Raw genomic sequence first — 26,023 nt, forward strand, 5'->3', positions numbered from 1 at the left:
GCTTCAGGCAGCGGGGGCGGCTCCCGCCGCGCCGCGGCCCTGATAAAGGGGCGGCGGGAGCCGCGGGTGGCGGTGGGCCGCCATGGCGTGGGGCTGTGCTTTCTGCCTGGCGCTGGCGGGCGGAGCCCTCCTAGCGCTGCTGGCGCAGCTGTTTCGCTGGCTGCGGGCGGACGGCGACCTCACGCTGCTGTGGGCCGAGTGGCGGGGGAAGAAGCCAGGTAAAGCCGCCCACCAGCAGCCGCCGACCGCCGGGAGGGTGGCGGTGGCGGCGGGGCTCCGGGGCGCGGTGTCGCCGGTGGCGGGTTTGGGGCGCTCCGTGAGGGAAGGGGGCATGGCGGCGTGTGGGGAGGAGAGGAGGGCAGGGCTGCGGTCGCCTCAGGACCCGGCCCTCGGCAGCTGCCCCGCGGGCTTGGCTGGAGATCAGTAAGAATAACCCCAAAAGCATAGTTTTCTTGCCCGTATCCAGCAAGGCAGGGTGCCCCTCATGCCAATAAAGGAGCTGTCTAAGAGCAGCTTGGCAGCAGCGGTGAGCTCCAGCAGGTCTGTGGTGAGGGCTGGCTCGTTTGGCCCAAACCCAGTTGTTTTGCAGCATTTCTGGGCAGGTGTCCAGTTCTGACATTGGCGTGCGGGGTGCTGAGGCTGCCGGGGAGCCTGCGGTTCGGGGGGCGTCGAAGGAGGGTCGGTGGCCAGGGCGAGGTGCTTTGCAGTCTGTTTAGGTTTTGGTTTGTTCTTATATCTTCAAGCAGATTTCAGTTTCACGGTAGTGCTGAAGGTGTTTACAACATAGTAAACATGAATATTAATTTTCAGGTTAAATGGGTTTTCTTTTCTGAGAATTGTGCCCTGAGAGGCATGGGGGAGCAGCACACGATTGCCGTCTGTGGCTTTACACCGCTTTTCTGCAAGGTGCTGCTTTTGACACCTGTGGGTACAAAGGTTCAATAAAACGCCATCAGACAGGGATTTTCAACGCTTGTGCAAGCTGATCTTTCTAGTTTGACTGCAATTCTGCCTACTTCTGGACAAAGATCTTTAAAAATCATAGGTTTTATTTGCTTAATAGAGATTTTTGATCAGAAAAGCCACAAATTTCTGAATAGCCCCTCAGCGTAGCCCACAGTGGCGATTCGGGGCTGCTGTGGGCTGTGCTGGGTGCAGGTGGCTGAGGTGAAAGCAGGGAGCTCTCCTGGCATTTGACCACTCCGGGGAAGAAGCTGATCTGAAAGAAGATGGGACGAGGGACACTATAAGCCTGTCTCATGTGGGAAATGAAACGGGATGTTGGGCTGAGATAGGGAGATAGAACTGCATCGAATGAAGACGGATCAGCAGTGTGTGACTGGGGGGGAACAGTGGAGTAAGGGTTTGGGCTTGAGACCATGATTTGGTAGGGATGGTGGCGTGGGTGAAGGTCAGCATTAGGAAGGGCTTGAGAGAAGAGCAGGACAAACTTGTTGAGGTATTTTTGTATTTTGCTTTCAGTAGAAGCTTACTGCAAAAGTGCTAGTCCATATATTGGAAAAGAGAACAGAAAAGCATACACAAGTAATAAAACTCTAAGAAATACTAAATTTAAATGTGTGTGTGCAATCTTCTGTAACTCTTTAGATATGCAGCCGAAAGTTTTATAGTAACTCCATCAGGTAGTTCCCGTACTATAAGAAAACTAGAAAAAAACCTTCATGTGCGGACTCCACAAAGATCATGGAAAGACTCAGGGCAGAGAAACAAGATCCATCTTGACTAATACAAACAGAATTGAAACTTTGTCCTGAAGGATCTATGTGCAACGCACATCAAGATGTAGGAGCTCTCAGGAAGACATGGTGTTATTTGAATGTAGCCTTCGGTCTTATTGGAAGCCTGGAAAGCTTTTAACTAGTCTCTAAAAGTTCCCATAAAAAGAGCAATGTAGTAGTTTCCTGATGTAGTTGTTTCAACATGTAAGGTAAGAAGAATCAGGCAGAATTTTGTCAACATAAGCTCCTTTGCTCTGCAAAGAGGTGAGCTGTGTATCCCCCCTACCCCTGCCTTGCAGCCTCAGTGCTTGTAGTTAAATAAAATATGTAGCTGAAATGGTAGCATTTTAAGGGGCATTTTGCTGATAGTTCTGTCATACACATGTGGGATGGTGGTGCCACAGTGCTGATCCTAACTGTTCAGGTAGGAAAGCAGAAGTGACAAACACTAGAAAAGATGTTTCTTTAAATATGTTCCCCCTTTCCTCTTCCTCCTCCCCATATTGTGCACGTGATGTAGTGTGCCTAGGTAAGTAACGTGTGGATCCCATGGAAAAAACCCTTGATCTTTATTTAAAGCTGTTACAAGAGCTGCCACTCTTTCAGTCATTATATTGTGCTATCACTTCTACAACTTCATTGTGGATGTTGAAGTTTTTGGAGATAAAAATACTTACCAACAAGCAGGCTGATCTCGTATGTTTCTTTCTCTTGTGCTGTGAACTATAATTACAAAGAAAGACCTTAATATAGGCAAGATCGGTTCCATTTCAATGATTCAATTCTATAGGGAGAATTCACTTCTGCTTGTTGTCATTGGAAGGTGCTGGATTGCTTCCTATCTTCTAAGTATTTATGTGGTCGGGAGACAATGGTTACTGGGTGCTGGATGACTTTCCTTATGTGTTGTGTTTCATTAGCTGAGCAGCAGTTACTCTAAATGGTGTCCTTTTTGCAGGCAGCGTAATATTATCAAGCTAAGGAGGATCCTTTTACGTATGGAAGCCTGCGTATCTGACAGCCCACTCTTAAAACTGGGAATAATGGTGTGATTCTCTAGTGGTGTGGGAAGGATGTTCTGCTTTAAACCTCCCCACCCCAATTTTTTTTCATGAATGAAATGATATGGCAACCTTGTGCTATAGGAGCTATAAAATATTGGGGGAAAAACCTAAATAGAACTGCAAAAGCACTTCTTGGATTACTTGCAGTACGACTTTGTTCAACCTCTCATTTGTTATGCCTTGTAACACGTAGTTAATGGTTAGTAATAGTATAATCTGCTTTTATTTTTTAATTTGGCATGGTTTAATTTTTAAACTTATTTCCAGTAACAACAGGACATTTATTCTAGAGCAAACTGGTGGTTTGATGCTTGTTCTACAACAGCATTGGAGCTAGGTTTTCCATTATGTTAACTCCCAGTAGCTCAGTGCTTGGTAACTATCAGCACTGAGGAATCAGTGGAAAACTTTCCTTATCTGAACTAATTATTCTGTCCACAGAACAAGATCCTGAATAACTGCAGTGAAGCTGTCCAAGACAGGTTGGGAACAGGGAAACTAAGTGGTAGGAGGAAGCGGATTTGTTTTCAGTAGCAAGAAGAGATGAGTGTGGTAAGCAGGGTTGAAAGTATGTCCGTGTGTTCTTTTGTTTGTGTGGTGTATGTCTATACAGGTTTTCTGCCAAAAGAACTGTAATAGCAGAGATGAACCCCCATGTTTCTTGCAGTTAATTCAATGAATTGGTAACATTGCAATAAAACTGTAGGAAAAAAGCGTGAATAAGCTTTACAGTCAGCAGCTGTTTGGTATGATTAATGCAGTGGTTATTCCTACAACTGCAGCAACACCTCTTCTACCTCCCAAGTTCATAACCTTAGAATACATCTCTGCTTTGGAAAGTGACTGGTTTTGCTGCTGTTGTTACTGTTTTTAAAAGCAAACAAAAAACCCCAAACAACCCAACACCACCAAAACTTGGGTTTAGGAGGGATTTTTCTTTGACTAAAATACAGTCAGCTTAAAAACAGACAAATAATACTCACTGCCAGTCCCAGAGACTTGAGCTGAGCTCTGATAGTTTTGAGTGCTCTCTGCTCTTGTCAGAAGGGTCCAAGGTTTTGGTGCTGATCTCTTCATGGGCTTTATGTCATTAAGACGCTGAAGGTAGACATTTGAAACACTGTGGTGTAGGAACTGATTACTGAAGTAAGCAGGAGGTAAAAGCAGCCCAGCCATTGGCTGCAGTGAAAACGTACTTTTGCTAAATTAAATGAGCGGGTAGGTTTCAGTAAGCTGAAGAATGCTATTCTGGCCTTTTTCAGAATAGAACTTGCTTTAAGTCTTAGGAACTGCATTTGACTCTATTTAAATTATACCATGAAATCTTTCTTGGTTGGCTAGACATTGTTGGAATACTCTTCTGTACAAGCTTGAGAAATAGAAGGAAGAGCTCCTGTCAGCAGTGCTCTGAGTACTTGATTTTCACTAAGACTAATTTTGAAGAAAACATACAAGTGTTAGGCAATGATATATCTGAGCACTTTCCAGAATGTTAGTGATCATTCATCCTTAAATCATGTTCTAGAATTAAATGGGTGATTTTGACCCATCTGTTGTATTTGATGGTTTTGGAGATATGTCTGGAAAGCTAAGCCTTTTCCCAGTACCCAGGTGTATCATGCAGTGGGGATGATCGCAAACAAGGGGGAACAGGCATATAAGCAGAGGAGTAAAAGGCATAAGATGCTGTTATTTTTACTACAGTTTAAAAAAGCATGCCTGGGCAGGAACTACGAGTACACCGGAAATTCACATGTGAGCTTACACCTTGGCAGCTCTGTGCACTGTACTCCAGCCAATGCAGGAATTAACCTGCATCAGATACAAAACAGAGTGGATGGACACCCATTTGGTTTGTTATGATTTAGCTGTCTTTGTTCAGAGAATTGTCTTCTGTCGACAATTACTTAGGAACATTTTTGAGGTAGAACATTATTGGGAAAGGTTTGCTTAGGCTTTTGTTTAGATTTGCAATACAGTAACCGTTTCCTGTCCTTTCCAAGAATTCTCTTCTCCCTTTTCCTCTGAAGCCCTTTTTGATGAGGTTAGTGGAAACGCTATGTGTGGATGGCTTGCAGAAATGCAATCAAATTTCTTCCATCAGGTAGATAATCAGTGTTTATTCAGATTAGCCTTGGAACAAAGTTCAAGTGGCGACAGAACAGCTATGAATGATTTCACAACTGCACGTGACCAAAAAATAAAGAAGTCAGGATTTTGTAATAGCCAAAAAAATTGAGCATATTTCTTAAAAACAGTATCAGATTATACCCCTGCTATGACTTAAATGCTTATCCTAGCATTGGCGATGTGTGAACTACTGTCTTGATTCTTTTGATAGAAAATGAACTGCGTGGCAAAGTTGTCTGGGTGACAGGAGCTTCAAGTGGAATTGGAGAAGAATTGGCTTACCAGCTGTCAAAGATCGGAGCCTTGCTTGTCATCTCAGCAAGAAGAGAGGATGAGCTGGAACGAGTGAAAAAGAAATGCCTTCGTAAGTACAACTTGCTACTTCGTACGAGCAGTTCTGCTCTTGCTGTGATGGAGTTGTCACAGAAATACTAACCCACATATCACAAGAATAAATTTCATGGTGAAGGTAAACTTTATACATAGCTTCACCGTACATTTGAAGCTGGTATTTTCTTTTTGTGAGTGATAACGCAAGCTTATACAAAGGCTTCTGAGTTCCTTCATAAGCCAATGTTACCTAAAAATCTCGTCATCAATTGCAAATGGTCTTGTAAGATACTAGATTAAGAAAAAGGAATGAATACTGGGGAATGGAGGAAACAATCTGAGGGGTATCATACTATTAAGAACCAAACCATGTAGCTGCACGCTACTAAGAAGTCTTCTTCCTTCAGGTTTGTGCATGTTACAGGCAGACTGACAACTGGCTTTCCTCTTTGGAAAAGGAATGAATAGAAATGTTCGGGAAAAAGTTGTTCTGAGCAAGTGCAAGAAAGAGGATCTCCTGTAGATCAAGAGAAACAAATGTGAAGCGTGATGTTTAACTATTACGGTTATCTTTCATACGCCTGCTGAGTCAGCAGTCTGGTGCCATTCCCCATTTCTCTTTTTCCCTCCTGTTTTCTGGCTTGATAGCGAGCAGGATAGACAGTTAATTCATGTTGATAAACAGAAGTTTTGAACATGATTAACATTATGTCTTTTTCAGACTATATATCCTCTGTAGCTCAGTACACAGTATTTTATACTGCGTATGTTATGACATTGACAGTTCGTTCCTGGTAATGTTGACAGAATGTCCACAGTTTGCTTGGAATGAGTGCTGGTGAATAATGAAATGTTTGTCTTGGCTTAGCACCTAAACATTTCTAGAAGTCTAAAAGTTGCAGCAGGCTACTATGAAAATCTGTCAAGGAGCTTCAAAAATGCATGACTCCTTATTTCTGTTTTCTGATGCTTCAAAAAATCAGTCACTTAAATAGATATCTCCAAAAGGAAGAAAGGGACATAAGATGACAGTGTGGTTAAGTGGTAATCACGGCAAAATTGCAGTGCCAGGTGATGCAATGTTTAGTGGTCAGTAAAAGTATGCAAGTACATTTGCGTCTGTGGCCGTTTGTTGTCATTGCAAAACTGATAACGCTAGACAGGCTGGCAGGAGCCATAATCCTGGATATCGTTTTTCAGGCAACACTTGTATGAGAGTGCGATGTGCTAAGGAACATTCAGAAAGATTATTTCAATTGATGTGAACCAAGAGTAAGACGATTATGTAAGATAATTTCTGGCTCTGCCAACTTGAAGTAACCCTGTGAATGTCTTAACTGTGGTAGATACTAGCTTTAAAGTCTTACGTAGCCATGTGTTTTGCAAATATATGCTACTGAACTTTATTTTAACTATAGGTCAGATTAGTAGGATTATTGCAACTCTTTGGGAACAGTTACTCGATATTTTCTATAGCCAGACCTTAAGCAGTGGAAGAGAGTAATTGGGCCCCCTTCCCCTCTTATCTTTCTTTTCTCAAGGCTATGTAAACCTAGCTTTCCACCCCTTTTCTTCATTATCGCGTGTGCTGGACCCCCTAGCCATCTTAGTGGCCCTGTGCTACACTATCTCCACTTTATCAGTATTCATTTTGAACTAGGAGTGTGCAAAATTGGACACTGTACTCTAGGTGCAGTTTTTAAGTGCAGGCACTTAAAAGTCACTTCCCTCAGTGTGCTCTTGCTAGTGCAGCCCACTAGCATTTGTAATTGCCAGAGCTCATTGCTGACTTATGTTCAGCTTGCTGTTGTCCTTCCATCAGGACCTCCGGTCTTGTTTGGAGAGCTGATACCTAGCCATTTGGATGTTGGCTGGCAGTGCTACATAGCATTATTCTGTCACAGGTGTGAAATTTTGCATTTGACTTTGAGCTTACTGAGGTTTGTCATACCGTTCTTAGAGCTTGTTAACATGCCTCTGAATGGCAGTCCTCCCCTCCAGCATAGCAACTGTTCCTTTGAACTTGATGTTAACTGAAAACTTGTGTTCTTTCCCATCATCTGAGTCATTAATGAAGATAGTAAAATATATTGATCATGGAGGGATACCACTTATAACTGTCCACGAGTTAGAATTTGAATGGTTGGTTGCTATTTTTCGGGCCCGGTGATCCAGCCTGCTTTTCACATGCAATTGTAACCCACTCATCTAGATGCCTTATATTCCCCCAATATAGCTTCAAGGATGCTATGGAAGACAACATAGAAAGCTACATAGTCAAGGTAAACAACATCCACTGCTCTCCTCTTGTCCACAGAGCCAGTCATCTCATCACAAAAAGCAATTAAGTTGTCCAGGCAGTATATGTCCATGCTAAATCTGTGCTGGCTTTTCCCAGTCACCTTCTTGTCCTTCATGTACTTGGAAATTGCTTTCGGGAGGAATTGCCACATAATTTTCCCAAGGACTGAGGTTAGGCTGTGTGACATTTGGTTTCCTCAGATCACTGCGGAGTTACTCCACTTAGCAAGTATCTTCCAAAGATGAGTGACATTGATCAGCTCTTGTAAATCTTGGATGTATATATTGCCCTGCTTATATGTGCAATTTGTACCAAACTTGGTCTTCCTCTGACGTTGGTAGTATTTCTTTCCCCCAGAGTCTAGCCTCAGGAGTGTGGGAGACCTGAGAGGAGATCTTGCCGGTGAAGACTAAGGCAAAGAACGCAATGAGTACCTCATGTTTTTCTGTGCCCTTCATCACTTCATCGCCATCACTGTTTGGCAGTGAGCTCACTCTGTCTTTGGTCTTCCTTTTGTTGGTGCTGTACCTATGAAGCCCTTGTTGCCGTTCACATTCCTCACCAGTTTCAGCTCCGTCTGAGTGTTGGATCTTCCTCATTCCATCCCTGCATGCTTGGGCGGTGGGTCCACGTGCTTCCTGGGCGGTTTGTCCCTGCTTCCACCTGCATGTTTTCTTTTTGCAATTGAGTTCAAGAGTATTGTGTAAGGTTTGAGTAGCGTGGAATAGATTAAGATTGAGCTACAACATGTAACATCAACTTGAATTTGGCTGAATTCTATGGCATAATTGGAGCTAATAGGCTTTAACATGCCAGCTGTAGATGCTATACACAGCAGCAACTTAACTAGGTAATTTTCATATTAATGTCAGGAGCAAGCATATTTATCTTCTTCAAAATTCAGGGACACCACCCTATGATACACGTTTATGCATTCTACCCTGTTTAAAAGCTGAAGGAGAGAGAGAGAGAAGGAAAGTACCGTAAAAGCTATGGTAATACCTGTTGAGTCATGTGAATGCTAACTCAACGCTTCTCTGCAGGAGGGAGAGAAAACAACTTGTGTAACTTACATGGTTCTTGCAAGTGGCTTCTGTATTTCCCCCAACCACTCTCTGCAACATGAGTTGAATTTCACCAGTAATTCTGGAGGCTGTTTTCTCTCAAAAGTCCTAAAAAGGAAAAAAAAAAACTAGATGAGGGGTGTGTTTCTTGGTTTGACAAAGCTCAAATATGATTGAAATATAGATAGGCCAAATGAATGACAGACAACCTATAAATTATAGAATTATACAGTAATTGAGGTTGTAATGGACCTCAGGAGGTCATGTTGTTCAGCCACTGCTAAAAGCTCATGTTCTGTTAAAGGGTATTGTGCAAGACAGAATTAGAAGAGGAAGTGCTGAAGAGCTGGAAAATAAAGGTGCTGTGCTGAGTGACAGCATTTGTTGTGTTACAAGAAACTGCTATCTTAGATTAACACGTATTGAAAAGAGTTGTTGATCTGAAATCCTCTAGAGGATCCTAAGGGAAGGAGATGTACACTTGAGGCCGTAACAAAATATTATGCTAAGTCAGCATTACTTGTGCAGCTGTCTTTCAAAAAACAAGTTGGCTTTGGGTGATTGTAACCATGTTTTAGTTAAAAAGTAACTTAAAACTTAATGAACTATCAACAAGGAAGAGGCAGCCCATGATTGCTTGATAGGAAAATGTCTGTCAGAAGACCTGCTGCTTGGTGGTTGAGCGCTTTGATCCTGATGAGAAGCCATGCAGCGTAAAGCTGCAATGTAAGGAGACTTCCAGAAAGACCTCCAGAAAACACACAGCTCTCTGAAAATGGCCTTTCTTCTAGGTAGACTGAGCTTTGAGTGCTCAGTTTCAGATTGCATCTGAATGCTGGTGGCTGTGTGCAATTCACTTTGCACCTGGAGACTCTTCACTAAAGGATGTTAACTAATGTATGTTAGCAGTTGTGTAAGATGATGAACTCTAAACTGAGGTCTCCCACTTGGGAGCAAGTGTTTTTCTGGGTTATCATTTTTGTTCCCTTAAAAACATCAGTTTGGTAGCCAGCAAAAAAGGAAGTGGAATCTTAGGGGTTATTAGTAGTAAAAGGAATGGAGAGCGTCATTCCAACAATATATAAATTGGGACATGCACATGCCTTCGACACCTGCACAGTTCTAGTCGTCTGCCAGAAAAACAAGGGGATGGGTGGGTGGTAGAAGAAAAAGGGTAACAAGAATGTTTGAAGTTTTGTAAAAGCTGCCTGAGGAGTGACTAGACAAGGATTCCTCACCATAGAAAAGAAGTAAGGAGGCTGATAGAGATGTGTGGTCTGAGTGATTTAGGGGGTGGAAATCAGACTGGACTGCTGATTGCACCAAAACAAGAACTAGGCCTCTGGTTTGATATTTCCTGAAGTCAGAAGTTTCTTATATCATATAAAAGAGCAATTCCTTCCTTATCAGCAGTCTGTGTCTCTTCCTCTGCTTTTTCTTTTCCCCTGTGTAGCTTTCTTGGCTGGGTTGACCATGTGGTCTTGTTAATCCATGGCAGAAACACTCCACACCGCAGCAGGCTTCAACTGCGCAAATCTGCTTGAGGAAGCGTGAGGTAGAGTGTGTCTCTGAGGGGGTGGTTTAAACTACATGGATTTTCCTGCTGTCTTTCTGGAAGAAATGGAGGGGAAAATGCACATGGAGAGGTTGGAAGGAGCAATACATGGAAATACTGGTAGCTTTAAACCAGACAGATGGGTTTACTACAACCAGTAGTCTAAATACTAGTGACCTTTGAACAGAGGCAACTTAGGGGTTTAAGTAACCTCCTGTAAAGACAAAGTTCAACCTTACCTGTGTATGGAAGAGGTAGTAATTAAAATATCAGAGCCTTAAGGCCTCTAACGAGCGCAGCTGCTTAAAGGGGAGCAGGTACACTTAGTTGTGGCTAGAAATCAATTTAGAAACAAATAGCACTATCAAACTAATATAAAGAAGGTAAAAAAATCATGTTATATGTAGTTAAAAAAAACAAAAAAAAAATGAAAAGATTAACATTGAAGATTTTATTTTTGTGAGTCATCTGCCCCAAAACCTCAGGGTAACAAATCACTGCTCAAGAAATACTTTCTGTGAAAAAAGTCAGTTGCTCTGAAGAGACGGTGGTAGAGACACTCAACGTGAAGGCTTGAACTGGATGACAGCTGACTTATTTCAGGAGATGGATCTATTAAAAGCTGTCAGTTAAACAAAACCTTTCTCCTTCTGCCTCCTCCAATAATCTAACTTCTCTAGACTTTGCCTCATAGCTACTCATGTATATATGTTGTGTTTTGGGCCTAAATTGTACTAGTCCTATTGTCAGGAATAAACATACTTGACCAGTTAACATATGAGCAAAGTGTCAATGTTGTCAATACACTGCGCTTCTGAATGGCTCAGTGAAAAATTTCAGTATCAAATAATCCTGTTGCACGTTACTCCCAACTATTGCAATGCATTTAGAGACTTGAATTATCTGTATTGTGCTACACAAGCCCATTTCATAAAGTCATGCTTTTCACAAGCAAAAACATAATGATGAGAAAAGAAAGACTTAATAGGAACAGATTAAAAATGTGGAGATGAAGATGAAAACAAAGCAAGCATTTTATTTTCAACTTAATGTTATGGTTTCTTGGTGTCTTTTTAGTGAAAATTTGGTGTTTAAAAGCAGATTACCTTTCCCACAATTGTTTTGTCAGCAATCTTATTGGTTCCCATTCATTTTATCGTTGTTTTTAGAGATTAGCAGCTTGAGTGAAAAGGATATCCTTGTCCTGCGTCTTGACTTGACTGATAGAAGCTCTCATGAAGCTGCAACCAACAATGTTCTTAAGTATTTTGGCAAGGTAAGGTGTGCTTCTGGGGTTAAATTTCTTTTTCTTCTCCATCTCCTATCCCTGCATTTATATTTGTATTTCACTTTTATTCTATTGTATGATAAATTCACCAGTGTCTGCACCTTTCCTAAGTTTCAATATTAAACTTGCCAAAAAGTACCTGAATTTTCATCCCTTCTGTTGCTTGCTTCTGGGTTTCAGCAGGCTTTACAGAGATGCCGCAATGAACAAATAATCACTGGTCATTACCAAGAACTAAAAATTCACTTGCTTGATGTCACTGAATTTCTGGACCAACTGGAACAATCCTCAGCTGTATATTTAGGGCTTAAAATTGTGTATGGAAGTCAGAACCTTTATTTTGTAGTTTCAGTAATGCATGGAATTTGGGTTCAGAGCCATGTGGGACAAAACTGGACACCAGGCACAATTGTTTTCCTTGTTTTGTGCATAGTTTTCTAGATTGCTAGTCCAGAGTATGTAGTTAAGAAGATAGCAGTCAGGTGCAACTAATGTCAAGTACAACGTGCAAAGCTTCAAGCTAAGCCTTTAGTCCCTTTGTGTTTTGGTTTCTCAGTGAAAATATTGGTAACAGATTTGTTTCTTCTGTTCTTTACTCTAGCTGGTTTCTGTTTTTGCACAAAAGGTATTTTCAGAGGTCACCTTGCAGGACCTGAGTATTAAGTGTTATGTGTTACAGGGTGGTAGAGTTAAAATGTTGTGTGGAAAACAGCTTTGCAGCCACCACTGTTCCTGTACTGGAGGTTAACCTTGTTTGGCATCAAACACTGTATTCCTGTTTGTTGACTCAGCTCAAGATTAGCCAGCCTTCAATTCAAAGGGGAAGTCTAGTAGGGGAGAGCAACTGCTTAAACTTCAGCAGCTGAGACATCTTACTTGTGTAGGGCAGAGATGACGCTAGAGGGGAGAGAATATTCAGTTAACAATTGCCTGAGGAAGTGCAAATATTAAAGGAAATGTGTTATATTAATTTATCATTGTATCTTTCCTGAGATTGATGTTTTGGTCAACAACGGTGGACGTTCCCAACGCTCTCTGTTTGTGGATACAAACCTGGATGTCTACAGTGCCATAATGGAACTCAACTACCTAGGTACAATCTCTTTAACAAAACATGTCCTGAATCACATGATCCAAAGGAAAAAAGGAAAGATTGTTACTGTGAGCAGTGTGATGGGTATCATGGGAGCTCCTCTTGCCTCTGGGTACTGTGCCAGCAAGCATGCTCTGCAGGTAAGTTAAATTTCTGAGATTAATTAAGTCTTGTTGTGTAATAGACCAGCAGCAGTTAGTACTGTAGCAGAGGACTTTATTCTGTGCAGAAAACAAGTCTCACCTGAAATTGCACACAGAATATGTAGCTTTCTCAGGTTTTGAAAGTCCTTTAAAATTAATTTGCTCTGAAATGTGAAATATCTCAGCTCCCAGCGTACATTTATTTTCCTGACTAAATTTCAAATACCATCTTAGTTGGTCCCAACCACTATGTAGTTAACTTCCAATGTGAAACACTAGACCTTAGCCTCTGGCCTTCAGATGAAGGAATACCTAAATCAGAGGATTTTTCTGTGGCATGTAGAAGCCCTAATGTTCTCATCTTAGTTCAGTTAGGGGGGGAGAAGTCACTGGTGAGAGTTTTAAGGCTACAGGAAATCTTTAGGACTGTAAAGTGAGAACAGTGAGTGGTAAAGCAGACTACTCAGAGAAATGAGAATTCCTGATCTAGCTGGGAACATCTGAACGAGTCTTCCCAGCAGTTCTGAATCTTGCTGTGATGTGAAGAACTGGCAGCTCATAGTATCTTAGGAAGTTATCTTCTGTGTAACACTTAACTCCCAGTATTGGTTGGAAAGAGTTTTTGAAAGTAGTCTCACTTGTGTAGAAAAACATAAAAGAAGAGCTCAGAAAAGTATCTGGGGAAAAAAGAAAGCCTGCATCATTGAGGAATCATTTGTTTGACTAGTAAATTTAGACATACTTGTCTTTCACCACTGTTTGACTTTCTGCTAATGTACACTTTGATCTCAGTAAAATAAACTTCAGCTGTGCTCAGTGATGGTTTAAAAAACCAGCACCTTCTTACGCCCTGCTGGATTTAAGCACATAAACGGGGTAAATAACTGCTTGAGCTATGGGATCAATATCTTTTTGACAATTTGACTAACAACAACAAAAATGTAACAAGTGGCTGACACTGCAAAGCCACTAGACACTTGAAAGAACGAAGGCGTAGAAGACAGTGACAGGCCTCTGCTAATAAAAGGTTTTCAGTTAGTGATGGGGAGAGACCTGCTGCTCTGCATTTGAGTGGCAGCGATGAAATTGCCCATTAGAGGCCAGCTTTTGGTTTAAGTCTAGTAGATTTAAATTAGAAGAATGCAACGAGCAGAAGCATGAATTCCCTTTATACTCCTTTATTAAGTGTTCTTTCAGTTGAATTATCTTTTGGGTGTGGTGTCGTTGGTCTGAGCATGGCTGATTAGTTGCAGAGCACAAGGAATTCACGTGTTGCTTTAAAAATTTTTGGAACGCTGAATCTCATGTTAAGACCAAGAACATGGAAGAAGCTTTAAAGAGAGAGCTTATTTTTGGTTTATTCAGAAATTTTAGTAAACTAACTGAACTCCTTATATCTTTGTTAGCTTCTACCTCTGCTCAATAACCAGGCCAGGCTCCAAACCTCCTTTCTTGTTTCTTTCACAGTAATTCTGTGAATACTAATTGCAGGTGTTAAAACATGTGATTTGCAATATAGATTTCGAAAAGACTTTGTCTGAGAGTCTCTTATCAGTCTGGAGTTATGGCTAGGTGTGGGCATGAAACCCTGAAAAACTAGAAAAGCTTTTTTGAAATATCAAACTTCACTGGTACGGTTCAGGTAAAGGAAGTCGGTAGGAATGGCAGTCCTCTGCAGATATCCCAGCAGCCCATCTCTGACAATGACCAAGAAGAAATGGCTAGAGAGAGGGTAGGGGAAAAATAAGATGAAGCCTGAAGTGATGTTTTTCCTGTTGTGTTTTCCCAGCATGTATCAACCTGTACTCTAAGATCTTCGTGAAATGAAGATTGCATTTTGGCCACCAGTTATTAATTCATGTCAGATAGGCTCACATAGTTAATCTATTATGGTTTTTGTTTTTTTTTTTTTTAAATTCACAGCTGACACAGTTAATACTGCAATCTTAATTATACTTCTTTTTGAAAAAGCCCCTCCTCTTGTTCTGTTGGGTTTTTTGTTTTTTTTTTTTTTAATTTCTTTTAAATGGCAGTTGGAGGAGGAAGGAAGGAATTCTGCTAAGAATTAAAATCTGTTCTTGAAACAGTCACGCTTTGATTCATGCCAATTGGAATTCTTCATACCAGTGTTTTACTGATTAAATTACCCTTTATTTTGTTTCTGGGAGTGCTGTAAGAGCATGAGTAAGTCCACGGGAGTCCGCATCTGACCGATGCGGTTTCTCGCCTTGTGTGATGCTGCTCATGGAGATCATGTGCCATCCACCTACTTGTAATTCAGATAATTGGTGGCCTTCAAAATCAGAAATGGTGGCCTTCAAAATGTTCCTTAATCAGGATCTTGTCTGGTAAGCACATGGGCTGCACTGAGCAGCAACCACTACTCTGTTCAGTCTCTGGTCATTAGGGGAATTTCTAAATGTTTCTGTCATAGTAGAAGTCAGTTCAGCCTTGTCTTCTTCAGCATCTTCTAGGATTTGGTCACTAAGCTGGAAAGGCCCAGAGATGGCTTAAAGCAGTTCCTGTTCCCCACACCCTGTGTCTGTATGTCAGAGCTGGCTTCAGTCTGGGCTTGGTGGGAACACTCAGATTCTTCCCCTGGCACTTGAGTTCCTTTACTGCTCCCAAATCTGGGTCTGCTCCTGCCTGAATTTAAAGATGAGAGCACTTTCTTTTCTTACTTAGGAATTTTAAGCTTCTCTTCTGGGAGGAAGTGGAGGAATTTCATACCACCTGCTTTTGGATAGCTAAGTGCTGGAATTAAGAGAACCTGTAGGTACTGTAGATAGAGCCTCCGGGGGGACTGAGAGTATGTAAGACTCTGGTCTTCAAGAGGCTCTGTTCAGCGTGTGTCAGCCAGGATTTCAGCTGAGCCAGTGCCCTGGCTGTCCTGTGTTGCTGGTGAAGACTGCACCTCTTCCATGGTGTAAAAACTTGGAACTGCAGCACTAGGGAGGAGGGGGCACACAAACCCCTTGAGACGGAGGGGGATAGCAGAATGGCCACAGAGCAGAAACAGGAGCTCGCTATGGTCTCTGGCTACGTGCATTTCATGTTTACAGGCTGTGCAGCCCTTTAATGAAGTAGCACTGACTTTGACAGCGCTACTCAAACAGCACTCTGAAAAAAGCCTCAGCAGCCCTGTGGTTGGCTACTGTGTGGACAGGATCAAAGATAACCTAAGCTCACTGGACCAACGCTCGGCTTTTGGTACCTTGCAGCTTGCCCAGGTCAGCAGGGCTCCCTCTGTAATACTTGGGGAGAGCAGCAGCAGTCTGAGAGTGGAGGGTGCCGGAGCCAGTGCCCTCTGCAGTGAGGTGCCTGAAGTTGCCTACAGAGCTGGCTACTGTTCTGTGCCTTCATGTGCCTACTCAGGACTGCGGGCAGGTGCCCATTTCTAGGTAGAATTTGTATCCCAGAAGCCTCCTAGCATTTAAGCTGGTGTAGGTGCTTTGTCACAAGTGACCGAGCAATGTTTCTGGCTTCCTTTCTACTGCAGCGTTCCCAGACACACACCCTTCCACCTCCTTGACTTCTGGAAGTACGCCTTGAGTTTGTCTCCTTCAGGCAAAACGGGAGTCAGTTCTGTTCCTCACTAAATCACCAGGGAGTGAAAAGTGAGTGTGGGCTGGGAGGGCTCTGGCTTAGTCCTGCTCACGCAGTTCGGTGTTGGAGTAACTACTGATTGCCCAAAGGAGGGAAGACAGCTGCGTCGGCTGCTGTTCAGGTTGTGTTTCTAGGAGAGCCTGGACTTCCAGTAGTTGCTGAGTGAACAGGATACAAAGCACTGATGTGAACAAGGAGCACATCATCCCCTCACCCAAGCAGCCATGCTCATGACACCCTGCCACCTTCTCCCCTTTGGGGTGTAGCATCTTTTTACTTGTTACTTTTTCCTCAGCTGGACTGACGGCACAACTTTTGTGACAGGACTGCGCAGCTTGGGGGTTAAGGAGCTTTTCTGAGATAAGTGGGCTCAGGACCCCTGGGGGAAAGGAGGGGATGTGGAAAGTGCAGGTCTGGGCTGTCGCATGAGCTTAGAGCGGTGGATAAAGCACAGGCATGTCGGTGCCACATCTGAAGGTGCGCACCGGGGCGAAGGAGGCTCCTGTCAGGGCAGGAGGTAATCTAAGGGAGGGCCCGGGTTTTTGGTCCGAAAGAACTGGGTGGTTGGCAGATCTGAGATGCTTCCCAATGTGTCCAGAAGCAGACTTCTGGGCATGTAAGTTCTAACATAAAGAAAGACACTTACTCCTCTAGAAGTTACACATCTCCAGGCTTTGATAACATGCTGTGAAGATCTGATACTGGTTATGGGGCCTGCAGGTACTTATAACTTGAAATACATGGTCAGTGCTTTTACAGAACATCACTGCAAAGCCCGTATGCAATCTATATGCTGGAATTAGTCACCAGCAATCGGGAAATTAGAGCCCGTGTTCTTGGTCATAGGTGTGTACCTCATTGCTGGATTGCCCCGGTTGACTGGGGGACTGTGTCATCACAGGAGCCTATCTGACTGATTTTTTTCTTTTTTAGCCCTGTGTTGCAATTTAGTTCAGAGCTCTGGGTCAGCCAGCCCTCTTGCGAAGCTGGATGGGAGTACAAATTATGAATTTTTACTACAGTGGGAGGAGTTTATCAGCCTGTGCTCACTCTGTCTCTCTGGTGACACAAAATTACATGTTAGCATAAATACAGGGAACTGTTGTTAACCAGGTCAAAGATAAGACATGATGTGGTGTTTGCTAAATCATAGCTCTACAGTGCTTGACCAGCAACTTTGGTAGGAAGCACCTTCCTGAATTGATCACGTTCCCCATAATAGTTGCTGTCTAAATGTGAGTTGCTACAGAGATTAAAAAACCTTGTATCCTGTTAGCTTAAAGAAAAGAAATACTTACAGCTTTTGTAATTGTAGTTTAACTTAACGTACACTGGTAGCATACAGCTTTTGTAATTGTAGTTTAACTTAACGTACACTGGTAGCATATTCCTGAGCTGAAATGAGATTTGTATCTATGTGGATGCAAATTTCAAACTCTGTATTGAATTCAGTGGTGCAGAATTACCCCCTAAAATGGCAGGGTGCACCTTTGACTTAATATGCTGAAAAGTTTGTCTCCTCTTATATATAACCAGTGCCACTTACTCAACAGAAACAACTTAAGATCTTTAATGTCACCACAAAGAGCAGTTCACCTGCAAAAGATAATTTCCACGATACTGCGGTTCTTAAAATTGGTGGCACTACCACTACCAAAACAGTGAGGCTCGTCCTCAGTGCAGAGACAGCAGGATCTGGCTGTAGTTCAGAGAAATTATTGTGTATTTGAGCAGTCAAGGATAGATTCCTCAGTGATTTATATATCCGTGTCTATAATTGCAGATAAAATTTTAAATTAGCCATTGAATGTGAAAAGTCAAACAAAGTAGTAGGAATTGCTTTTAGTGGAATACCGTTATCTTTACAGCATAGAATTAGAATGAAAATATGTAGTCAGTTAAACCGTACTATGTGAGGAAATATGGCAAAGGACGATTACATTCTAGTCTTTTCTTCTAGGGTTTTTTTAATTCTCTTCGGACTGAGCTGACTGACTACCCTGAGATAAGCATTATCAACATATGCCCAGGGCCTGTACAGTCTAAGATCATACAAAATGTCTTTACGGAGAATCTTGCAAAGGTAAGGACTCGATTCTGTTCTCTGTGATAAATCCAACTTTTGCTGCAGGCCCAGTGATCCTTTCGTGGTTTTCTTTTCTTTTTCTCCTCCTAGCAAACACTAACCTCATCTTCCTACCACGAAATGCTTTGATTGGTGCAGAACTATGTATAGCCTTGTAATTCTTTGTGGTATCAAGTCAGTATCAAATGAAAATAAGGTTTGAGAATTGTTATGCTTTCTCTCTTCCTCACATACAGTCCAAGTCTAATAAAATTTACTGCACAGCCACGCTGCTGCACTTCTGGGGGAAAGGCCAGGATTTTCTGGACACAATTCTGCATGCAAAATACCGTCCTTTCTGCACAGGTAGCTTTTTGTTTGCCCTAGTCACGATGGCCCCTGTTCGGTTGACGCTGTTGTTGGCAAAGCCGCTGGGGTCAGCTGACGCGAGGCATGCATTCTTTTCCTGTTAGCGATTGTTCAAGGAGAAAAGGCAAACCCTTCCAACTGCACAATTGCTTTTAATAAAGGCTGTCTGACAAAGCAGCTGGCAAAAATTGTTACTATGATACAGCACAATGTATCTGTCCTAAATTCAATCGATTTAAAGCTCAGGATAACCCACCAGTGTGTGTGTGGGGGAAATCTCCCATTGTTGAATCAAGTTCTGAAAGGATTTTTGGCTTGCAGAACTTCATATTTCCGTGAAAGAAAAGATGTACTTTTTGCGCAATCTGGGAAGCTTGCAAAACAAATTCCTCCGATTTCAGCGTGGCAAAAGACCTAGGAGGAAGGCTGAGTCTAGGCCAGAATTGCTTTTGCTCTGGGAAATAGAAGAGATGGATAGAGCAGTCTGTTATTGCTGGAATGAAATGCGTATAAAGTCACAGGACTGTGGCTTACATTCACTAAGCGATACACGTGAATGAGATTTCAGACATCCTGGCCACTGAAGCAGCCTGGTGCTTTTCTCTTGCTCGAGATGGCTGCCCGCAGAGCAGAGCTGGCAGGAACATTTACGTTAATGGGGAACGTGGCCTCATCTGCTAACTTGGTTACTGGGTAACTTGTAGTATGTAGTGGGGTAGGGAGCTGGGAACAGGAAGGCTCTCATTTCTCAGAGCCCTCAGCTGCGGAACGGGTAACTTGTTCTGATAGATGTGTTTCACAATAAAGTAGAAGCCATGCTGAAGCAGGACAGAGTTTGGAGATCCATTTTTTTTAACCTCCTTTGACCCATCAGTCGAGGCCTTGATTAAAAGGGTGCTTTACTTAAGCACACGCGCTAAAGGTGGCAAGTGTTCCCGCAGTGAACACTAGAGGATTAGCAGAGCGAGGGGCGGGTTCCCCAGCCCACCTCTGCTGTACTGGCTGGGTTGTTCTCATTGTGCATGGTGTAGAAACTGGGAGGAGGATGTCTGTCGCGCAGAGTCTGGCCCTTTCTCTCCCACAAACCGGTTCTAATCCCTCCTCGCTCCCTCTCCCCTCCAGTCCATAGAGAACAGCGGCGATCAGTCCCACAAGATGCCAACCGACCGCTGCGTCCGGCTCACCCTGGTGAGTGCAGCCAACGACCTGAAGGAGGCTTGGATCAGCGACCACCCCTACCTGGCCGTTTGCTACCTCTGGCAGTATGCACCCACTTGGGCTTGGTGGCTGATGAACAAAATGGGCAAGAAGAGGATACAGAACTTTAAGAGCGGAGTGGTAAGTTTGTTCCTCTCTCCTCCGCTTGCTTGTTTTTATTTTTTTTTTTATTTTTTTTTTTTTACTCTGCTGACAGACTCTTTAGCCACGGGAATGTTGGGATTGCATTTTGGATCCGTTTCCTTTTTCCCTCCTCGCTTTCCTAGCAGCTGATGCCAGGCCGGGCTCCATCGCTGCGTGCCTGGCCGTCTACAACTGCTGCGTGGTCACATCCCGGAATGGTAGTGCCACAGGTCTGCTCTCATCTTCATCACATGGGCTGCGAGTTCAGAACTCGGCATTAACGCGGAGCTGAGCTATAAGTCACCAGCGTAGATTATTAATGCAGCTTGGAATTAAGGCTGTTGAAAATCTCTCCCTTGGTTCTGTCTAGCTTTTCTATCAGGCAGGTAATCCGAGCACCTCCCCGAATTACGCTAAGGAATACTGCTGTCTGTCGGGGCTCTTCACTCACGTTCACTTCCCAGAAAGCAGATGTGCAGTGCAGTGCTCTGTTCTTGCAGTACTGCTTGGGAGATGGTCTTTTTCTGACTGTGGTTTTGTTGAACTTGATTTAAAAAAAAAAAAAAAATTAATTTTCCAAAAGCAGGAAATGCAAAAATAAGGGTGGCACATGCAACTTAAAACTTCCTACTGCCACGCTGTAACTGCTCACTGTTACAAGCTGTTTTAAGCAAAAGGACACTGTGGGTGAAAGACTTAAGTAAGGGGGGGGAAATACTGATTTAATGTCCTCTCACTGCAGGATGCCGATGTCTCATACTCAAGAAAGAAGAAGTAAGGACAAGCGTGTACAAAATCCTGCTTGTGCTAAGGCTGAGAAACTTTTTCATATTGCGTGACTGCAAACAAAAGCTTTTTTTTTTTATCTGTTGTACCTTTGTCATCATGTAACTTGACAAATCTATGAAGCTGTATACACACTTGACTAAATAAAAATCGCTTTCTAAACATACCTGTTTCATGCCAAACTCCCATAGGCTGAATTTTTAAGCTTACAGAATTGAGACAGAAGAGGCGAGGTGCTATTATTTTCTTTTTCTGCTGCTATGACATTGGCAAATACTTGGTGAGCAGGCTAAAAATTATTTACCCACAGGATACCGTTTCCCTCACTTTCATTCCTAATGGATGTTGAGGAAAAAAACCCCAAACACGTAGAAGCTTGTGGTATAAAGGGTAAGGAGGTACAGTCTGTGTTTGTAAGTGTTCCTTTGGGAAAAAGAGGTTATATTTCATCATCAGGTGCTCTGAGAGCAAAATGTGTGTCGTCATCATCATGCGTACTTAGGGCTAAATCCCTTAATTTCTGGCACAACGTTTAGAAGTACTTAATCTTGAGGGCTGGGCAGCAGCAGCCAGGAGGCACTGAGGACTGTACTTTTTAACCTGTTTCCCATCCCATGGACACCCAATTCAACCATTAGCTAGAAGCACCTCTCTAGCGGTAACTCCTCCGTGCTGACAAGCTTGGAGACCTTCCTGCTGGTGACAAAGGCCTCAGAAATGTTTGGATGTACCTCAGGCCACACGCTATCCAGTGAAGAAAAAAATTCTTACTTATATTATTGAGTGGTAGTAGAAGAATAACAACCCATTTATAAATTATTGAAACTTTCCAGCCACAGAAAAGTGACGTTTTTAACATGACATTTAACAAAGATGGAAACTGCTGTCTGGGAAAAAAAACAGACTGATGAAATGACGACAAGCGTCTGCTCCCGCGCTGTTCTGGAAGAAGGGAAGGTTCACTCCGCTCGCTGACACGCCAGCTCCTAGAGCACATTTCACTAAGCCACAGCTCAAGGCAGCAGTAAGCCTGCGTGACAAAACGCAGCTACTCTTAATACACCCCAGGCGCAGATGATGTTCACAGGATGCTTTAGCTTCCATCCTCTGGCCCGCAGACGATCTGGCAGTGTCGCGCACAGCAGAAGGCTCGCGCTCCCGTTTATAGGCGGGTTTCTCTGCTTTTTTTTCTACCAAAAGCAGCATAAGCCTGTGTGCTCAAGGAGGAGTTCGCTTCCCTGGCCTGAGCTACGGGCAGTTGCTGCTGGACGTGTAAACCCAGACCCTCCTTCCCGGACCGTGCTGTTCCTGCCACCGGCGCACAACGGAACAGCGCGGAAGGAGCGACGGTAGAGATGACAGGGACTGGGTGGCGACAAATTACCTCTTCCAGAGAGGAAGCTGGCGTTCAAGGAAAATGCAGAAAGTAGAGTCGTTCCAAAAAGGACAAAGCATTTGCCGTTTGAAAACTTCGCTTCCCCAACGCTTCGTTCCATTAAACTGAATCCTGTTGATTTACGGGACATGAATGGGACAGAGGCAGTCTCGGGACTTAACATTTTTTGTAAAGGCTCAAGAAAAGGGGGTGAAAATCCTCTAGTAAGCACCAAACATTTGCTAGAAAACCACTTTAAAACCGATGTTGTTAAGTAAAGGTTCTTCTCCAAAGCCATGATGCAAGTCTTAGGCTTACCTTTGTGTGACGAAGATTGCAATCTGTAAAGCAAGTAGGCGTTGATGAGAATTGCGGTGAAGCCGGTGCACGCAGCTCGTTAGGAAACGCAGAGCAGCTCTGGGTGCTCGCACAGGAAAATGGCGTGGTGGCCTCTCCTAAGCTCAGTCCTAGATATTCCGTCCATCCTGGTATTCCGTCGCAATCTGACCAGCAGCGTCTGTTACATGCTTGAGAGCTGCAGACAAGACCAGGCTTGAAGGTGCTCTGAATGCCTGAGAAATCAGAGAAATGCTCCAAAACAAACAGGACGCAGTTCAAGAGCACGCAAACGAACCAACAGGCTTAACGGGGGCGCTTGGCTGCGCACATCTGTGATACAGAACGAGAGCCTGTAACGGGTGGGTCTGCCAAAAACGGAATCTGAAGAGGGTGACAGAAAATTGTAATGCGAATCGGGGCCGTTGCAAAACGTACCGGGGTGCGCGAAGTGGCTGAGGGCCTGAAGGGAGACGGGGCTGTAGGGCACGCTGCCTGCGACAGCGGGGCACAGGGCGGCACCGCGCGTTCCAGCGCAGCTCCGCGTTCCTGCGCACAAAGCGGAATTCCGCACATCGCTAGTTCTGTCCCTCCGCCTGGTACCCGTGGAGATCCCTGCTGGGACACCAGGGCCCGCTACAGCAACGCTTTGCAAGAAGGCTGAGCGCCAGACGGAGAGAACCAGAGGAAAGCAAGAGGAAAAGGATCACAGCTCGCTCCAGCTTTTTCTCAACTACTTTATTCGCTTTACAGAAGACAAAGAATGGGGGCAGAAATTACAGCCACCTTCAAATAAAAGACTGCTGCTGCGAAAAAGAAGGTAGTTAAATTTTCAGTGACCACATGGAAGTCAAGTCGTAAGAGGCTTACAGTGAGGCAGGGAGGTTTCATTAGATTTAGGAAAAAACCCAAACTTTGCAACTGCTGCAAGAACAGCAAAGCAGTGGAGCGAACGACTTGCTGAGTTCATGACACTCCTGGTACCGAAAGTTTTAAATCAGATTAAATGCTTGCCGGTAGCTCCTTTTGAGAGGGAGCTGACATAGGTGCTCTCTGAAAGCCCCTTCCAGATCAGTTTCCATGACTCTGTTTCCAGACCCAGTTCGTGGCCAAGCAAGGCGATGTTCGGTTATCAGCACTTTGTGACGTACGCTCCCGCACACCAAACAATCCCCTTCTAAAAGCTGCTTCCCTTACTGTTCTGTGTGAATTTCAGCCTGTACGTAAAGTGTTATACCATGGCGTCTGACGGGTGTTTCCTTACCACCTCCGAATTCCACTGCAAGGGTTGCGTATTTTTTTTAAAAATCATTTACGGTCACTGATCAAAAGAAACGGCTAATAGCCAAATACACAGTACACAGGCCTGTGACAAATTTTACCTGATACGAAAAGGTCTTAAAGGTGAGGAGTAAAAAGTAATAAACAAGCTCCAGATTATACAACTCTGGGTGATCTAAACCAGAACAAATTCTCTTAGGGAGCAGATCTGATTTAAATTGATTCTACGGGTGAAAGACAGACAATTCCCTACCCCCTGTCCGGCGTACGCCAGCAGCGACCACGCTGTAACTACGGATCGACAGGGAAAACACATTTATGTGCTAATGCCTGGTGGTAACGGCCAGGATAAACAAGCCCTGGAGAGATGACCCGGACCTGTTTTCAAGGAGAGCCGTAAGGTTACAAACCAAGTGCCAAATTCTGTTCTAACCTCTGGTAAGGCTAAAAAAAATAAATGAATTCTGGCAGGGGCAGCTGCATTCACCCCCCCTCCTCACCCCCCCCCATCATCAAGCTCTCACGGTATTTCTGGAAGACTGGTTGATGTGGACATAGGTTGCAAAAACCAATGTATATTTATATATATAAAATATACGGATATTGGAAGAAGGAAATAAAATTAATCCGTTTGGGCTTAAATTCCTCCTCTCCCCTAATTACAGGGTTACTTTCATCAGTAGGTCACACAGGTTATTCATGTGTCAGAATGCACACTGGTTTATATAAATTCTCTTTGCCCCCAAAACAAGTACTTTGGTAAAAATCGCCCCTTACAACTTTGTTAAAGCATAGCTGGTAACTTACTACAACTAAGGAAGAGCAGCTGAAGTCATATAATATAACAAATGCTAAAATTGAACTCAGTCCAATATAAAATGGCCAGAATAAAAAAAAAAAAATAAATCATATAAATAGTCGTATGTACACTTTGGTTACCGACTCCGCGGTCGACGGTACTACAGTGAGCTGTAACCTGACTGTCAGTGCAAGTCACCTGTCCAACTATTAAAAAGAAAAAAAAAAAATCAGAACGCACCAAAAAGAGTTAATGATCAGAATTATGCTGCTCTTCTCTAACCTGGAGAAGAGAATTCCAGCATCTCCTGGCTCGTCAGCCACACAGGCAATGGTGTCTCCCACATTCCAGCAGCAAGGACACAGTTCAAACCTTCCTGCCTGCTGCAGGTTCTGGCTAGCACCATTTCTGTGCAAATTACGTACGCTGGCTTGGCACTGCCACCCAACGCCATTTTGAGAGTAAAATCTTATTTGTTCTGTATAAATGTAGCATGAGCATTTGATTCCCAGCATGCAGATAGAAAATACAAAATAATAATAATAATAAAAAAAAAGTGCTACGGACATTCTAGAACAAAGGCAGATGCAGAAGTTCCGATGAATAAATGGGGTAGCCAAGAGGCGGGTCTGCAGCTTGCACAGTAAGGTTTCGCAGAAGCACGGGGTGCGCCTGGATGCTGTAGCGTTCTTCATCATCGTTTGTAGCGTACAGCAGCTCCCAGGACAGATTCGCCCACTGACCTCGGACAGCTTCGTCATTAAGTTTTCCCACTTGTACTAACAATTCCTGAAGAGTGAGGACTCGCCCAGTGTAAATTCCCTTTAAGAACAAACAGATCAAGACGTTCAGTACATTCTCTGCGATGATACAATAGCATTTTGGTTACAAAGCACTAAATGAAGTTTGGGGGCTACATACTATGAATATTTCATAGAATCATAGAATCGTTAAGGTTGGAAAAGACCCTTAAGATCATCGAGTCCAACCGTTAACCCAGCACTGCCAAGCCCACCACTAAACCATGTCCCTAAGCACCACATCTGCCCTTCTTTTAAATACCTCCAGGGATGGGGACTCAACCACTTCCCTGGGCAGCCTGTGCCAGGGCCTGACAGCCCTTTCGGTGAAGAAGTTTTTCCTAATATCCAACCTAAACCTCCCCTGGTGCAGCTTGAGGCCGTTTCCTCTCCTCCTATCACTCGTTACTGGGGAGAAGAGACCGACCCCCACCTTGCTACAGCTTCCTGTCAGGTAGCTGTAGAGAGCGATAAGGTCTCCCCTCAGCCTCCTCTTCTCCAAACTAAACACCCCCAGCTCCCTCAGCCGCTCCTGGTAAGGCCTGTGCTCTACACCC

The 26,023-nt window shown here is 43.6% G+C and overlaps 2 protein-coding genes across 5 annotated transcripts in view; one reads left to right on the forward strand and one right to left on the reverse strand.

Moving 5' to 3' along the window:
- Positions 1-21,039, forward strand: DHRS7 (dehydrogenase/reductase 7). Its single transcript, XM_087747984.1, has 7 exons — positions 1-218; positions 5,145-5,297; positions 11,354-11,460; positions 12,466-12,705; positions 18,275-18,397; positions 19,871-20,086; positions 20,832-21,039. Exons 1-7 carry the CDS (start codon positions 83-85, stop codon positions 20,865-20,867), a joined length of 1,011 nt encoding a protein of 336 aa, XP_087604110.1. The 5' UTR covers positions 1-82; the 3' UTR covers positions 20,868-21,039.
- PCNX4 (pecanex 4) overlaps positions 20,097-26,023 on the reverse strand; it is a 20,172-nt gene continuing 14,245 nt past the window's right edge. For all 4 annotated transcript variants that reach the window (XM_087747976.1, XM_087747978.1, XM_087747980.1 and 1 more), the window contains 2 exons: positions 22,569-25,488; positions 20,097-20,633 (listed from right to left, as the gene is read on the reverse strand). In XM_087747976.1, coding sequence (XP_087604102.1) covers positions 25,237-25,488 — 252 coding nt within the window. In that variant the 3' untranslated portion in view covers positions 20,097-20,633; positions 22,569-25,236. The remainder of the gene's footprint in view (positions 20,634-22,568; positions 25,489-26,023) is intronic.

The sequence above is a fragment of the Nipponia nippon genome, unplaced genomic scaffold (genome assembly GCF_047370975.1).
Source record: "Nipponia nippon isolate SJK-2023a ecotype South Korea unplaced genomic scaffold, ASM4737097v1 scaffold_11, whole genome shotgun sequence".
NCBI lineage: Eukaryota > Metazoa > Chordata > Aves > Pelecaniformes > Threskiornithidae > Nipponia > Nipponia nippon.

Coding starts and splice junctions, on each gene's coding strand:
- DHRS7 (XM_087747984.1), top strand. CDS start 83: ATGGCGTGGGGCTGTGCTTTCTGCCTGGCGCTGGCGGGCGGAGCCCTC. Junction 18,398..19,870: donor TTACGGAGAATCTTGCAAAG/GTAAGGACTCGA, acceptor TCTCCCCTCCAG/TCCATAGAGAACAGCGGCGA. Junction 20,087..20,831: donor AGAACTTTAAGAGCGGAGTG/GTAAGTTTGTTC, acceptor CTCTCACTGCAG/GATGCCGATGTCTCATACTC.